Consider the following 16,812-nt stretch of genomic DNA (forward strand, 5'->3'; position numbering starts at 1 on the left):
CACATAACTGAGCATTGCTAACCTGACATGGATTCAAATGTTATGGAAGGAGATTGTTCTTCCCGATGTGGCAATGGCTAACCTTAAGATAACCAGGCCTCTTGACGATGAGAGAAATAACAGATCTGTGTTGTCGTTGACGAAAACGCTCGTCGTCAACAAAGCTGAACGGACAGGCAAACGGCGCCGACCAGACGAACGGGCGGGACGAACAACGTAAAGCAAATTTTCAGGCGCCTAATTGTTGTCTCAGTAGCAGTTTTAATAAATGACCCTGACGACATTTTGCAAGTCAAGAAGCCTCGTACTGCTATGTGCACAGAGCCGCAGTGAGCAAAGAAGACTGAAGTGGTCGAGGCAATAGATAAATACATAGCCTTGAAGTGGGCCCCAACTAGGCAAAAAAAAAAAAAAACCCAATTGCATTAACCCACCATCTGGCAGCGCGCTGTTTTCTTGTTGTGACGCTCTCATTGTCATGTTACACGCGACAGCTGGAAGCAGTTGTTCCGCAGTCACAAGCTGCAGAGATGACCGCATATCCAACTGTCAATGGAAATACATGCTTGCATGAAACTGGAACTGATTCTGTATTCAATGAAGCACACTCAACTCAACATTTCTACTTTGATTAGTTTGAAAATTAAAGAGTGCATATTATTTGTATTCTACTTGGAAATATCGCCATACAAGCATTCCTAGTAAACTGGACAATATCCCGGATCCAATCAAATCCGTTGGTCTGGATAGAGGGAAATCTGGATTGACAGTGACATACGAAACCGAGGTGACTCACTGAAAACCGTTAATCATCTTCTTCTTCTGAAACAAATTATAATTCACAACACCGCTGGCATACGGGTAATTCGTCAATACTGTTACGTCCTTGTAGTGATTTTCTCCATTTTGGTACACGCATGACAGGTCAATTGGATTTTATATATATTGCTCACAATTTTGTAGGGTGGCCAGCGGCCCCCACGTGGTCATGGTACCTGTAAAGCGCATTTGGTTAAGGTGCAAAATCTGGTGAATTTGATGCCAGTGTTTTATTTCTTGGGAAAATTATAGTTAATTTGTGCCAGCCCATAGAATAAAAACACGTAAATTTACTTGAACTATTCCCAAGTGTGGACTCCACAGACACCTCTTTTGCACGTCTGAAAAAGGAAGAAATAAAATATGGCGAAGCCTGATTACACCACTGAATGTTAAAATTACTTTGTATATTATATGCTATTTAAAAACTGCAGTATATTTATTTGCATTACTAGAACAAAGGTTGTTGACGAATTATTACACTTTAATGGCAAGGTTATGACTCAAAAATACCATTCTTGAAAAGCATTTGCTTGTAATTGCCATTGGTTGCAAGATAAATAATCTCGAAATATGTTTCGCGTTTAACACGTCATTATTTCCTCCTCACAATTCTCCTAGATAAGCGGTCACGTTAGTTTTGTTTTCGCAACCTGCATAACTGATATTTATATTACAAGCCCATTATATTTCCCATCGTACACGTATGTCAGTTACCTGTCCTGTTTATTAAACATAAAACACGTTCTTTTTCCCTTTGCAGCAATTTATTTCCAACCACACTAGCTTGCTGCTACGCATTCCCAAAAAAAATTCGCCAGAGGTTACATACCTTTCCTTGATCACACGCCATGCCAGCTGGCATTTTTGCTCTTCGGCAGCGGGTATGGCCGTCAACCGTAAGGCAACATTTAATTTCGCACTTACTGGTAAGCTCGGGAATCTGAAAGTGCAGGAAATGTTACATAAGAGCTTTCTCATATTGTGATATCTTAGAAAATTATCATTGATGCTAAGTGATCTTAATGCTGTCATTACGCATCCAGGTGACACCCATTTATGCTTCCTTCAAGGTCTCTATAAATGTGCCTACAAGAACTTTAATTGAGAAATGGCCGATCAACGATAGAAAAGGAAACGTTTTTCAGTGTACTCATTTGTACCGAATGAAAAGCGCCAGGGAGTAAGACAATTCAAAACGTATCTATTATACGACATAAGACGTATCATCATCATCATCATCATCATCATCATCATCATCATCAGCCTAGTTGCGCCCATTGCAGGGCAAAAGCCTCTCCCATACTTCTCCAACTACCCCGGCCATGTACAAATTGTGGCCATGTCGTCCCTGCAAACTTCTTAATCTCATCTGCCCACCTAATTTTCTTCCGCCCCCTGCTGCGCTTCCCTTCCCTCGGAATCCAGTCCGTAACCCTTAATGACCATCGGTTACCTTCCCTCTTTATTACATGTCCTGTCTATGCCCATTTCTTTTTCTTGATATCATCTAAGATGTCATTAACTCGCGTTTGTTCCCTTACCCAATCTGATCTTGTCTTATCCCTTAACGTTGCACCCATCATTCTTCTTTCCATAGGCCGTTCCGTCGTCTTCAATTTAAGTAGAACCCCTTTTCGTAAGCCTCCAGGTTTCTGCACCGTACGTGAGTACTGGTAAGACACAGCTGTTATAGGCTTTTCTCTTGAGGGATAATGGCAACCTACTCTTCATGATCTGAGAATGCCTGCCAAATGCACCCCAGCCCATTCTTATTCTTCTGATTATTTCAGTCTCATGATCCGGATCCGCGGTCATTACCTGCCCTAAGTAGATGTATTCTCTTAGCACTTCCAGTGCCTCTCTACCTATCTTGATCTGCTGTTCTCTCCACCGAGACTGTTAAACGTTACTTTAGTTTTCTGCAGATTAATTTTTAGACCCACCCTTCTGCTTTGACTGTCCAGGTCCGTGAGCATGCATTGCAGCGGTGGCGTAGAGGTAGAGCATCCGGCTCGCGTGCAAGAGGACCGTGGTTCGAATCCCACTGCCGCGCAATTTTTCACCGGATTAAAAAAAAAATCCGCGTGTTGATAAAATTGAAAAGCAGGCCTGGAGTGCGGCCTGACCCCGGTGTCCAGAACCGGCAACGCGCGCACTCCCTCACCAGAGCAGGCTTGGCCACCCTGGCGCACTACTTGGCCACAACCTCCTATATGAATACAACAATCAAACCCCGGCCCCTCAGTCCCCAGCAGCTGTGAAGCAACTGACCACGGCGGCGGGTAAGACCTGTGACACAGCAGAGGGTGTTAAGAATCTCTGGATCCGGACAGGGTGCCATTGGAATGTGATCCTGGCCTGTCCAAGTTACATGAGGACAAATGCTCCACTCAGCGATCTCTGGCGTGTGTGTCCTGTGTGGGAGTGTCGGGTGCCATGTTAATGTGTTGTGTGTGTGCGGTTATGTCGTTTAAGAGAGATGTCACCCAATGACCAATTACTTGTATCGGGGTGAGTAGGAGTTCTCGGCGTGCGGACCGGATTGAATCCCATTTAATGTGATTGTAGGTGAGGAATCGAGGGTTGCGTTGTGTGTGAGGTATTTGCATGGCGATAATGCAATGGTCGCTAAGTGTGCATTGCTCACGTCCCGACGAGAGTCCTTTGAGGCAACGGCTGAGTGAAGGTCCGGGCTAGTGTGTACATGGTTACACTATTGCCGATTCGGATTGGAGTGTGAAAGTTGTTATGTATGATGAAGCGCAGGTCTTGGATGGTAGACCAAAGCCTGTGACCCCGTGCTGTGGTGTACCGATAACCCCAGTCTCTATGCTGAGAGTTAAGGTCGTCTCTATGGAGTAGGGGATTTCTGCCCGCGATGCGATGAATTTTCTCGATTACCGCATCGAGAGTGGTCATGGCCTGGCGTGGGGTGTGGTAAACGTTGGCAATAAAGATCGGAGGTGTGTTACGTTTTGTGGCTATGATACGTGGTGGAGGAGGTGATTTTGTGTTCTCGGTAGGTAAAAGAGCGATATATCAGTGTGGACATCCGAGGAGGGGTGCTAGTGGTGTTTGAGTCTACCGCATGATAACTGGGAATTTTGGCTTGGCGTTTTTTGTCCTGTAACAAAAGAATCTGAGGTATGACAGGTCGGGTAGATATTCAGAGTTGCAGCGGCGCGTTTACCCCGAAAGCCGTGGCAGTTCCATTGGATTAGTGATACGTGAATATAATTATCCCGGCCCGCCATATTGGAGCGTGAATGGGGCGAGGATAGGTTCTCGTGGTGGTAGTGAAGCGGGATAAGAATATTACGTTGGTGTAGGATGAAGGTAGGAGACCCCTCATGTGAAGAGCTGGCATTTGTCTCTAGTCTCTGAAGGTGCGTCTCAAATTGCGTAAAAGCATGTTCGAGAGTTAGAGTTAGGCGTGTGAAAAGTGTATGTGCTGATCAAGGCGAGAAGATAGCTGCTCGGCGAGTGTTGTGAATTTGGTTTTGAGGCGTGCCTCCAGAGCTGCCAATTTAGCGTGAAATTTTTATTCCAAGTCTTATTCCAAGTAACCATCGCGCGACTCCGATGTGCGTTTCATTTTATGGGCAAATGAGGCGCGTATGGTGGGTGTGCTGGGTGACTCCACAGTGGGTGGATTCGTTCTGGGGAGCGATGCTGGGGAGGAAAGGAGGGGGAAACAGGGTTGTGTGTTAAGAGTGTTGTGAGGCGGCTTACCTCCCCACACAGGGCCCGAAGCATGTGGTCACGGCGGTCCGGGGTAGGCGGGCTGCTGCTTGCTATATAGTTTTGTGGTCACGTTGGGCGTCTTCAGCCTGTCGGTCCATGTCGGTCGGTCCGAGCTCTTGGAGCGCCATATTTCTTGGCGGTAAGATGGTTCCAGGTGTTCGGATCCTGCACTGTGCAGTAAATGGTGGTCATCTGGTCGCTGGAATCGTGCTTGGCATTTGGAGGTGGGCTTGGTTGTCCTAGGGAAGAGGCCGTGCTTCCATTCCCGGGTCTCGGAAAAGTGTGGGCCCTAGCAAATGATGCAGACGGTAGTGCATGTTGGAGTTGGCTCCTTTAGGTGTAACTCGCCGCATCTGGGGCACTTGAGCGTCCTAGGTTGGATACAGATATCCATGCGGTGGCCTATGATCCGGCAGTTACTGCAGGTCTCGACCCTTCGTGTATAGGGCGTTCACAGATGCAGTCGTCCACTTTAAAAAATTTATTGCGGGACGATGGCTTGACCAAAGGTGATGAGATCGAACGTGTGAGTCCCATCCGTCGGGCGTCTAGTATAGTTGCGGGGGGGTTGCGGGCGATCTAGTCTGTGGGAAGATCTTGTAGCGATTCTTTCCAGTAGGCGTTCTTAATAAGTCCCCTAACTGAGCGATGAGGGGTTACAATATATACCACAATTGCATACTCATGTTGCTCGTAGATAATGTGCTGGAGTTGTAGGAGCTTGAGAGAGTCATCTTGATTCACCGCAGACACTATGCAAGTGTTATTGACGTGTTGAATCCAAAGTGTCAGCGTAGATGGGTCAATCAGTGCAGCGGCCTACATGACACCGGTGACGAGGTAGCGCGGATAGAGCGCGGTCAGCTCAAGCCCTCTCTGGGAGTGGAAGACGACATTTATAATCATCTGGTGGATGAGCCGGCAATTGCGTGATCTTTTCTGCAGCTTTACAGAGTGCGCGTAGCTTCGTCGAGGAGCTCTGTAGAGCGGGATTTGTGGCAGTCTTCCGCGTCTCCCGCGACTGGCGCCGCGTCTCCCACACAGACGGATCGGCTTTTGTATCGTGTGTCGCTTTTCTGGTTTGCCGGTTGTTCGCCTGGGTTCTCAGGAATTGGGTGCAATCCCGAGGGTCATATTGGCTCGGGACCATGTCCGTACCTTGCACCTGAAGGGGATGTTGCGTCGCGATGCGTCGCGAAGCCTAGCGCGCCAGTGGCGCAACGGGCCGGGTTTTCGGGCCCAGTGTCCCCCACGGGGCTCGACAAAACCTCAAGAGGGGTCAGTAGAGAGCGCTCACCTGTATGAAGACGTTGATGAAGTTGGGGGCACTCAAGATACCAGCGCTTAGCAATTTTCACTCTGACAGAGCGGAGCCGAAGCGAAGAGAACCCCTAGTGCCCAGTCCCGAGAAGAAGACGTTCCGTGGGAAACGACGAGAAGGCCGCTTCCCATATCACTCCCGGCGAAAGAGGCCCGGTCAAGGGCGGTCGGGCAAGGTGGCGTCGTGTAGGTGGTTTTGGAGCGCGCCGACGACACGTCCGTTCACTTCGACCCACCGATTGTAACTCCTCTAATCTCGGAGTCCTCTTCAGCAGAGGACGTGGCCGTTAGTCAACACTGCATACGCCTCACCAGTTCCAATCTGACTAAGGCCAATAATATCCCACAATGCCTAATAGTTCCTCAAGGAGTACTGCTAAGCTAGCTTCAGTCGAGAGGGTTCATTTGTTGAACATTGCCAGATTCAGTTTCCAGTGGCGGCCTGTCCGGTCGAGAGATTCTTTGAAATCTCTGGTGCGTTGCAGGTCTGGCCACCGCCTTCGCCAGGTGCTCAGCAGCTGCTGGGGACTGAGGGCCATTGGTTGATCGAATGAGTCACATTGGAGGGAGTGACCGAATACTGCACCAGAGAGGCCCATTCCCGTTCTGGTGATGGGGTGTCTATCGTTGAAGCTTAGTGGGTCTTCCTAGTTTGGTTTTACCGCAGTCTCATCTTTTGCCCATGTCAGGTGCCACTCCAAGCCTGGAGATCTAGCGTACTGGAGGACGATTTGAGCGTACGAATTTCAGATTAGAGGCCACATTTTCTACCTCTGCTCCACGCCCCGTCTCAGTCACATGAGAGCAAATGGAACACTTCTAATGGGACACTTAAAGAAAGACCCGAAGATTTGAACTTGTGACTATAGCAACCGGGCAATCTAGATAGCTCAGTCAGATAACCCTGTAGGCGGCGAGGCCACCTTATGGTGCAGAATACCAGCCCAGACGATCCTACACGTCTAAACATTCCCTTGAATTATCCTTGATAGACGGGTTTCAGATAGGCAGGTGGATATATGATATATGGATATGTATCGTGGTTCCGCACCGCACGTAAGCACGTAAGCAGGCAACTATGAAAGCTGCTAGGTACAGTGAACATTTTCATCAAGCTTAAGCAGCACTAAAAGGAGTAGGGAAAGAAATTATGGTGGAGTAGTTCGCCTGACTGACCCGGAGACCACGAGCCACGCACACACGGGGGCATGTCCATCTGCTTACTGTCCCAGTCGTGGTGGCTACCAAATCAGAAATGTTATGTCTTATCAATTAGCTGTGTCAAACGTGTCTGTGACCCACAGGGTGTCATTCGCCAAACACGGCTTGTACACTTCGCGCAGGGAGAGAGCCGTGCAAGAAATGATTGCCAGAACAAGTTGTGGCTTACATCGAGGGGCGAGCCATCGGCCGTAACTTGGGCGGACTGGAAGGAGAAAGCTATAACTAATTTATGCTAGAAAGCAGCGCAAAGGTAACGGAGTACAACTAAACGCGGTAGGTAGCATTATGTAACACTATTCCCAAATGGTTCTAACATCTTGGTTCCGAACCGTACGTTCACGTAAGCAGGCAACCGTGGAAGCGGCTAGGTACACTAGACATTTTTAACAAGCTTGAACAGCCCTTAAAACAAGTAGGGAAGAAAAGTGTGGCGGTGCGCTTCACCTCACTCACTCGAATTTGATAAAATTGTTAGATGCGGTTTTAGCAAGCCATCCCAGCTGAGCAAGCAAAGTACGTTCCACGTCAAAAAGAAATACATGATACCCTAATAGAATAATAATTTCTTACATCTACGCAACAATAGCAAAGTAAGGTACGTGGGTTGTGTGGTGCCGAAAGAATAAAAAAAAATGATAGTATCACACAAATTCGTCACATGTGGTTTAGCAAGCGATCCCATTTGACCGAGCGAAGGACGTTCCACGTAAAAAAAGAAAATAATAAAAACTCGCGCTGTAAATTGGAGTTCATTGCAGGAAAGAACCCTTTGCCACCTTGTCAGCGATAAACTTTCAAAGACAACCCTTGTCAAACCTTGAAAGCCTTGAAATCCTAGAAAGCCTTGAAAGATAAGTGCGAGTGAGTTACAATTAGCAGAACGCTTATCGCTCCCAATGAAGCTCACCTAATCTCTGGCACGCGGAAAACAAAGCGCGAGTGCATAGCAGGAAGGCTGCTGAGCGAGAGGAGGAATGGGAAAGAAAATGTATGCTATAAATCTTTTAAACATAATAAGCCAGGCTTCCGGAAATAATCGAGACATTTCACCAGAGTAACAATGACCTCCTTATTAATAATGTGTAAGCACACCTTAAGCCAACTAGCCCAGCGACAAATTTTAACTCCTTATTAATGTGTTTATTAGTTTCATTGTGGAAGAAAAATATCCGTGCATTGAGGTAGCTCACCTTTTTCACTACCACCTTGTTTTGGCTTCCTTTGCTTTCTTTCATGAAGTACCTGCAAAATAACTCTTCGCCCACTGTTTGGCCAGGGAACTTCTTGTGGTCTTTCTGGTAGTTTTGCTTCGCCTTCACCTCTATGCATTCCGATGTTAGGTTCCTGCGACAAAACCACGTAAATCATTATTGCATTCGTTGATTGTGGGAAATAGAGTGCACATTGTGTATATTGGCTTTGTGGAACTATGACATTATATTGAGTTCTTGGGGGCCTCTTAGAAAAAGCACATATTTTAGATAAGAAACACGTTCAAAAGTAACGTGACATCAGCATGAACTGCTAATGCTTGCGGAAATCACTTGTAGGCTTAGTATGTTGTACTCAAATTCTTACATAATATATGCAGCGTGGAGCTGGAAACGCTTTTCAAAGACTTTCTTTAGATTCCTAATGCATTTGCATAATGTGTGTGCTGAGGCTTTGCTTCGATTTAGTAGACGCATCATCAGAAGATTCAGCGTAGGGTTCACTGGTGGCCACATGATAAAAGCACAACCACAGTTTGCCTGTTTAACAAGTGACGAGGCCTCGCTTAGATTTATTATATAGTGGTTTTCTTCATGAGAGTGCGGAACATTAGGCGCCAAAGTAATCGGAGCTCAGACTCAGTTAGCAAGAATATTTTTGCGAACTCTGTTGCGATCAGCACCAAAACGTCTGTTTAGCCAAAAAAACGTTTATATAAAATAAGTTTGAGGTGGAATATTCAATTTATAAGAAAACTACAATACTGATGCTAGAAGCGGGGAGAAAACCTTTGCAGTGCAAGAGTATGATATGAAGGCGTGGCATTTTTGATCTCACGGAGGCAAGAAAAACCCCTGGGCATATAGCTGTCTAAGCTTGCAACGTTTCAACAATGAGAAATTCTGATCAATACGGGACACGGAAAAGCTACACTGCTCTCTGTCTTAACCCTTTGACGCACAACTCTACGCTCTCCTACTTTAACGCTAACCACGTACGAATTTGTATAACATTGATTCCCTATAGTGAATCTCCTCAATTCAGGCACATATGCACAAAGGACAAGAAGTGTAGGTCATACTGCAAATGTTTGAGCATGGACGCAGCCCATCAGAATTACCCGTCGTTGGTCATTCAGGAGTCAAAAGAAGAAAGCAAGAAACAAAAACGCGGTAAATTTTTATACAACAGCAGACCTCCTCACTCAGATCCACATACCGTTAATCTCGTCCTAGAATTTTCGTCTTCGATACCTAAAACAAACTCGATACCTCGAACATAATGGGACACAATAATAGAACGTCATAAAATGAGCGAAGTTGTTTCCGAATCCCCTGAAAGAAATTGATTCGGCGGCAGCTACGAATAAATACATATTAATTTTTTCAAATGTATTCTGAAATTTGTAGAGGGTGCGTGCCCTGCAGTAAACGACGATAGACAGCCTGTTTGCAAAGGAACAAAACCTTATTGAAAACTAGGCGACTTTGACTCGGCCACTTGTAATGTCATCTATACATTGGAGACACAGATACTTTTTCCCGCACAGGGTATATTAGTCAGAACATGGACGTAAAATACAAAACTAAGATCCCGTTTAAAGACATGTTACATACGTAGGAACCCTTTGAAGCGCTGAAGTTCACCATTCGACAGTCTGCATTGCAAACCCACTCTTCAGGATAGCTTGTGAGTGTTATATCATTTATAAACTTATAGCGCGTTCGGAGTGCATCAACGAAATCAATGACACACTCAGGTCAATCTCCCAGTAGTCCAGCAATAGTCTGCAAATGGCGTAAGAGAGGAAAAAGATGTTACTTTTCTCTGCATCAATTCGTTCATATGGCACACGCATATACTCACTGGCAAACGGATATCCGCACTCTTTCATTGTTATCTTTTTTTCTTTTCTTTTTTTGTGATTTCTTTAAATACTTTAACAATCTTCCATTCTTTTTTAATTTCCATGTCACGAGAAACGTAGACATTCTAGCGCTGCGATTCCCGCCGTCTCATTTTCCTATTTTTCCTGTACTATACTACGCCTGACCTGTGGCCATCAAGTTACATCCAGATACAGGAAATGGTAGCACGTACCTATATAATTGTGGAGACACTTAGTCCCCATGAACTCACCCACTAGCGCTACGAGGAAGCGATTAATTCCTAGCAACCTCAAGGCTGAGTTCCACCTCGCATTTCTTGCATGGTCAAAGCAGGTGGTCATCTCTCTTCCCCCCATTTTCTTTATTCATTCGGAGGGACAATGATGCCTTTGAAAAGACATGTTTGTTGGAAACATATCCTTTCGTTATTTTGTAATATTTTTTGTATGCATATGTTACGTTCCTGTCAGTTGTCGTCTGACCGTGGTGATCAAGGCGTTTGCTCCTAGTTCTCCTTCGGAACTATACTTTCGCAACTATAGTTGCGAATTGTTGCAAAAACGCTATGTTGTCATTCTGCGCACATTAGAGGAAGATTCCGACTGCGGAAAAGCGTATTTCTTGAAAATTTGGACGCCCATGATTATGTTAACTCACCTTAGGCATGTATTCTGCGCGTATGTAACTACATTCCACGCAAATGCGTTTCCTTTGTGGTCTGCAAGCCCAAACCTTACGTTGGCGCCATGCCATAGGAGCAACTTGTATCGTAATGTGAATTCCCATGCTTCCTTTGCTTACTTCTTGCTTACAACTACTTCTTTAGAGACTGACTCCTCCATCTCGAAGCAAGGTTCTACACAGTGCATGATTCAGCTGCCGTTCCCCTGTAAAACCACTCTTGAGAAAGACCTGTCTCCGGCCGAAACGACAAAATTATTTTTGGAACGTGGACCTGCTCAAATACCCATACTGTTCATATATATTGTTACCGGAAGTATTTATTCTACAGTAAACGGCTAGCACTTCGCAGGTCAAGACTGCACAGGGCACACAGGTTTCAGCAGGTCTTTCAGTCCGACAGGAGAGACTCTGCCCCAGCCTTACTACAACCTCTTTGTCTTCACCGCTTTTCGTGACATTATCCCCGGCCGGTGAAGTACAGTCCACGTGCTAGTTGTTGTCAAAATGGGTTATCACAGCTGTAGCGCTTGAAGCGGGAAACATGTATGATGTCACTTCGTGGTGTAGCCATCGAAGTGGAGGCCATGGGAATTATGTCGAAGGAGTCACCTGGTGCCGTACGTGGTGGGGCCCGACATGCACAACATTGACTGGGATACTGGGAGCGAATGGGAGCCAGAGAAAGACGAGAGAGCCCGGTGGAAAAGCAGGATCCCGGTGTCGGCGATAGTAAAGGGACTTTTGTGCACTCTGCGATGACGAGAGCCGAGCGCGGGCATACTGTGCGCGCGACGAGCGCACGTGTGACGGCGTCTTGCGCATAGGAAGTCGTGGACGTAAACGCCGGATCAGAAGGTAGCAAGGTGTCAAAGGGTAATAAGGGATGGCGGCCAATGAGAAGATAGAAGGGTTAGTAGCCGGCAGTGTCATGACACGATGAGTTGTATGAAAATGTGACGAACGGAAGGGCAAGGTCCCAATCGTGGTGATCGTCGGAAACGTACAAGGAAAGCATGTCGGTTAGTGTACGGTTGAGACGTTTGGTGAGAACATTGGTTTGAGGATGATATGAGGTGGTAAAGATGGGATGAAGTCGCACATGATCGAAGTATGTCGTCAACCACACGAGACAGGAAGTAGCGACCGCGATCTGTGAGTAGGTGACGAAGAAACGTCGTCGTATGCCATCATAAGTTCTGGAGACGCCTAAGTGCCCGGAAGTTGGGACGCCATCAAACTGGACGAGGACATCTCTGCGTAGATGACGCGGGACAACTAGCAGGAGTTCTGCGCCCTCGGCGTGCATCTTGCGGCGGTAAAGAACTTTATCCTGAAGCAAAAGCATGTCGAGTGAGGAGTCGAGGGCGCCGGATTGCAGACGATCAATAAGAGAGAGCAACGATAGATCTCTACGTTGTTCGTCGGCCACATGGATGAATTCTGTGGTTGCTAAGAATTAGGTGTCGGCGTCTGTTTCAGTGGAGTCGGATGGTTCAACGGCGTAACGGGACTGCTACTCGGCGTCAGCGTGCAACATGCCAGATTTGTGCACAACCGAAAACGTGTACTCCTGTAATCGTAATGCCCAACGGCCGAGCGTCCTTGTGGTGTCTTCAACTGCTGAGAGCCAGCACAGCGAATGATGATCTGTTAAGACCACGAACGGCCGTCCATATTGGTACGGATGGAATTTCGTCACAGCCCAGACGAGAGCTAGGCACCCCCGCTCAGTAATGGTGTCATTTTTTCCCGCCTGTGACAGGAGGTGACTAAGATACGCTATCACAGAGTTAGCTCCGTTATGTGTTTGTGCTAGGATAGCACCTATGGCGTGGCCGCTTGCGTCAGTTCAAAGCTCCGTTATAGCAGCTGGGTCAAAATGAGCCAGCACAGTTGTTGATGTGAACGCAGTCGCTTGTTCCGCGCCCCAAGAAAATGACGCATCCTTTTTGATGAGGTCCATGAGGGGCCGAGGAATGTCCGCGAAGTTGAGAACAAAGTGGCGAAAGTAGGAGCAGAGCCTAAAAAAGCTACGTACTTCGTGCATTGACCGCAGAACCGGGAACTCGCGGATGGCAGGCACTTTGTCCGGGTCTGGTTGGACACACGAAGCATCAACCATAGGTACCCAAGTAATTTGATCTGGTGGCGCCCAAAGGTGCACTTAGAGGAATTGAGCAGGAGGCCAGCCCGGCGAAATATATCGACAATGGCCAATAGACGAAGGAGATGGCTTTCAAAGCTGGGCGAGAAAACGATGACGTCGTCCAGATAACAAAGACAGGTTGACCACTTAATACCGCGTAGAAGAGTGTCCATCATGCGTTCGAAAGTTGCAGATGCCTTACACAACCAGACCTTAAATTGTTAAAGGCGGTCGGGTGTGTTAAAATCCGTCTTCTTGCGGTCAGGCAGATTGACGGCAATTTGCCAGTATTCTGACCGGAGATCTAGCAATAAGAAATATCTGGCACCATGGAGGCAGTCGAGCGCGTCATCAATTCGAGGCAAAGCATACACATCCTTCTTCGTTACCCGATTGAGTTGGCGATAATCGACGGAAAGCCGCCAGCTGTTGTCCTTTTTTTTCACAAGCACCACCTTCTTTTGGATGACTTGGCGCTTAGAGTGAGACAGCCGGTAAGGGTGCTTGTGAAGGGGGCTGGAATCTCCAGTGTCGATGCGGTGGGCCACGACGTGTGTATGGCCTAGTGGACTGTTCCCAACATCAAAAACATCAAGGTAACAAAATAGGACAGCAAAGAGTGCTTAACTTTGGGAAGGTAAGATGTCGGGGGATACCATGTTGTTCAGAAGTGCCTTGGTTGGCGCCGGGATGACAGGTTGCGGCATGGTCTCAGCTTCAGCAGCGAATGTAGAAATTGTACGTACTTCCAGCGGTGAAAGTTCGGCTAGTGAAAATCTTTGATGAAGAATATGGGCCGAACTAGAAACGTTGAGGACTGGAAGCATCGTTCTGTTGTTGGCAAGAAGCAATATGGTGTGAGGAAGTGCGAGGTTGCGCGAGAGGGTCCTATCGATCAGATCAGATCAGTGGCAGCAGCAACAGTTGGGGCAGAGAAGTGTTCAGTGTGAGGACCGGAAGCGCACATGGGCTGAGGTGCGTGACAGGCGGCTTGTGGAATGCCCATATTCGCAATGTGTTGGCGAACGACGGCTTGAATGAGGGATATGGTCGCCAAATGGTCGTGGGCAGGTGCCTGGTAAGCGGTTCGAGCTATTGCTTCAAGCTCCTGGCGAACAATTCTGGTTAGGCTATCAGGCGGCTAGAACGAAGGGGGCGGCGTCACGGGATCACCACATGAGGATTTCGCATCCGTGTTCGGGACTCTGGTAAAGCGGTGAGTGATGCGCCTGCTTTTTGCTTGTTTAAACCAACGGCCTCCGGTTATGATGGAGTGAACCGTGCTACAGTGCTTAGACATGGGCATGTTGAAGGCATCGTCAGCTATGCCTTTCAACACGTGGCCAACTTTGTCTGCCTCTGGCATGTCTTTGTCAATGGTGTAGCACAAGGCTAGCACGTCTTGGATATATGTGACGCACGGTTGCTTCGACGTGTGAGCTCTGGCCGCGAGTCCGTGCCGGGCTATCATTTGTCGTACGACTGAATGGCCAAACAATTGTGTGAAGTGATTTTAAAGAGAATGGAAGAGATAATTGCAGTGCCGTAACTGTCTCTCACAGGAGGACACCTCAACAGCACGGCACGGGGAAAGGGTGTGGGGAGAAAAAGATGAAGAGAGAGGAAAGGAGAAGGCGGGAGGGGCCAACCTTCGTGTGCTCGGGTACGTGGTGTCGCAACGCACCAAACGCCTGCTGACGCAGGCGCTCGCGCGTTTTCTCCTTACATACTTCCCAATTCGCCAGTTCTTCTTAGTGCGTAGTAAACCACACGGGAGCTGTGCCCCGTAGGTAGAAAATGTTCGCGAGCATTAGCGACTCGTCCCACCTCTGGTGCTTGCTTAAGCGCTCGTACAATAGGAGCCAGTCGTCGACGTCATTGTTGTCCGCACCGCAAAATATGCCGGGACCGAGGGGATGCGAAAGGAAGACGGTTGCCGGAGCCGCCAGCGCGGGCTGGGACGACGGCGTGCTGTCTTCGGTCATGTAGGCGGGTGAAACGTGAAGTCCTTTCCGAAGATACAGGGCCGGGAGGAATAGAGCCCGCAACCTCCACCAAAAAGACGTTACGGGGAGTAAATTGGACAGTAAACCGACAGTAAACGGCTAGCACTAGGCTAGTCAAGGCTGCACAGGGCACACAGGTTTTAGCAGACCTTTCTGTCCGACGGGAGACACTCTGCCCCAGCGCCACTACAACGTCTTTGTCTTCACCACTGTTCGTGATAACACACACACACACACATATATATATATATATATATATATATATATATATATATATATATATATATATATATATATATACATATATATATATATATATATATATATATATATATATATTGCAAGATGCGGCTACATTATGCCGCTTGTCTACAAAAAAAGTTGCGAATAGGAAAAAACTTAAGAAAATGTATGAATACGCTGTACAGTAAGTTTCACAGTACAACTTCGCCATGAGCAAATGCAATATTACAATGCGTGCCAACTGTAGAGGCTGTTGAAGCAATCCACGTTACAAACAAAAACAATTAATTATTTTCGACATACAGCTTGTCGAGAAAATCGAAAATACATTTTGTTGTTTGTCACTCAGAATTTTCTTGAAATAATATATGTTATTCTGCGCACACGCAAAATATTTGCAAGAATGTTTGGTTGAGTTGCGCGAAGGACTCATCGTGCCTTAAGATTACGTCAATATGAAAGATGCCACTTCGTTGTTACCATATCGCCTACTTGAAAAATTGATGTATGGTTCAAACCAAATATTGTGCTAAAGCTTACGCGAACGTGGTCCTTATCTTCTCCTCACTGCACGGAGAAAGCCGATATTTTTTCACTCCGCCGTCGAGGTAGCTCATCAGGTATCCTTGAGACCACGCGCATTCTGGATTTTTAGGCTGGGCTTCGTCATGCGGTGATCCGAGTCTGCGCGATGAATCGACAAATGCATTTATTACTGATAATCATCCTTACACAATGTTACACAACGTTACTTACACATTAATTTTAAAGGAATAAGTGACGGAGCAAACTCTCGGACTATATTAATAATCAGCCAAAATATTATTAAACAAAAATTGAGTATTTGACGTAGTAGTTCTGCGGAAACCGCAGAACTTTATTCAAAAATTGAGTTGCTAAAGGCGGAAACGGTGCCAGAAATATACAACGCAGTTGAATACACTTCATATGTTCCGTCAAATCGAAACAGAAAGATTTTCAACTTAGGTTTACTTACATATGCGCGAGCTCATGAGCCATCGTCTTGGTTCCGGTATAACCTTTAGCAGTGTCCTCGCCTTCGCCCACACCTCTGACTGTGCAAACACGTCCGAGAAATGCTTTTCCTACGGAAAAGAATGTAGCATTAAAAATCGTGTCAAAAACTACCCCTTTCTGCTTTTAACTTGAACCTAACAATATTCAAGCTGAAGCCTGGCAGGAGCATTCGGCGCGTGCCACTAAAACCACACCAGTGTTGCTGCCCGCCTACTGAGTGCATGCACTCGTCACGCGAGTGTTCCGAGACGTCTGCACGTACTCATTGCGCCAGCGTTGTGAGACGCCTGGCAGCCCTGCCAGGGTGCTGTTCCTTCCGCTCAGCAGAAGTTGCCTTGTGCGCTCCATCGTGACACGGGCCACGCCAACACACAGTTCAGCACCACCAAAGAAGTCAAAGCGCAACGCCCTACTGCTGCCTGTGCTTCACCCTTTTTGGCAACACTACAAGGGAGCGGCAGCAACTGAACGATGCGCCCGGCTG

At 47.0% G+C, this 16,812-nt stretch overlaps 1 protein-coding gene across 2 annotated transcripts in view; it reads right to left on the reverse strand.

Moving 5' to 3' along the window:
• Positions 1–1,025: 1,025 nt before the first annotated feature.
• LOC129381945 (venom metalloproteinase antarease-like TtrivMP_A) overlaps positions 1,026–16,812 on the reverse strand; it is a 52,819-nt gene continuing 37,032 nt past the window's right edge. For both annotated transcript variants that reach the window (XM_055065233.2, XM_055065232.2), the window contains exons 9-13: positions 16,288–16,396; positions 15,831–15,974; positions 8,301–8,454; positions 1,652–1,762; positions 1,026–1,160 (exon numbers count right to left, since the gene is read on the reverse strand). In XM_055065233.2, coding sequence (XP_054921208.1) covers positions 1,119–1,160; positions 1,652–1,762; positions 8,301–8,454; positions 15,831–15,974; positions 16,288–16,396 — 560 coding nt within the window. In that variant the 3' untranslated portion in view covers positions 1,026–1,118. The remainder of the gene's footprint in view (positions 1,161–1,651; positions 1,763–8,300; positions 8,455–15,830; positions 15,975–16,287; positions 16,397–16,812) is intronic.

This window comes from Dermacentor andersoni, chromosome 10 (assembly GCF_023375885.2).
Source record: "Dermacentor andersoni chromosome 10, qqDerAnde1_hic_scaffold, whole genome shotgun sequence".
In the NCBI taxonomy this organism is placed as follows: domain Eukaryota; kingdom Metazoa; phylum Arthropoda; class Arachnida; order Ixodida; family Ixodidae; genus Dermacentor; species Dermacentor andersoni.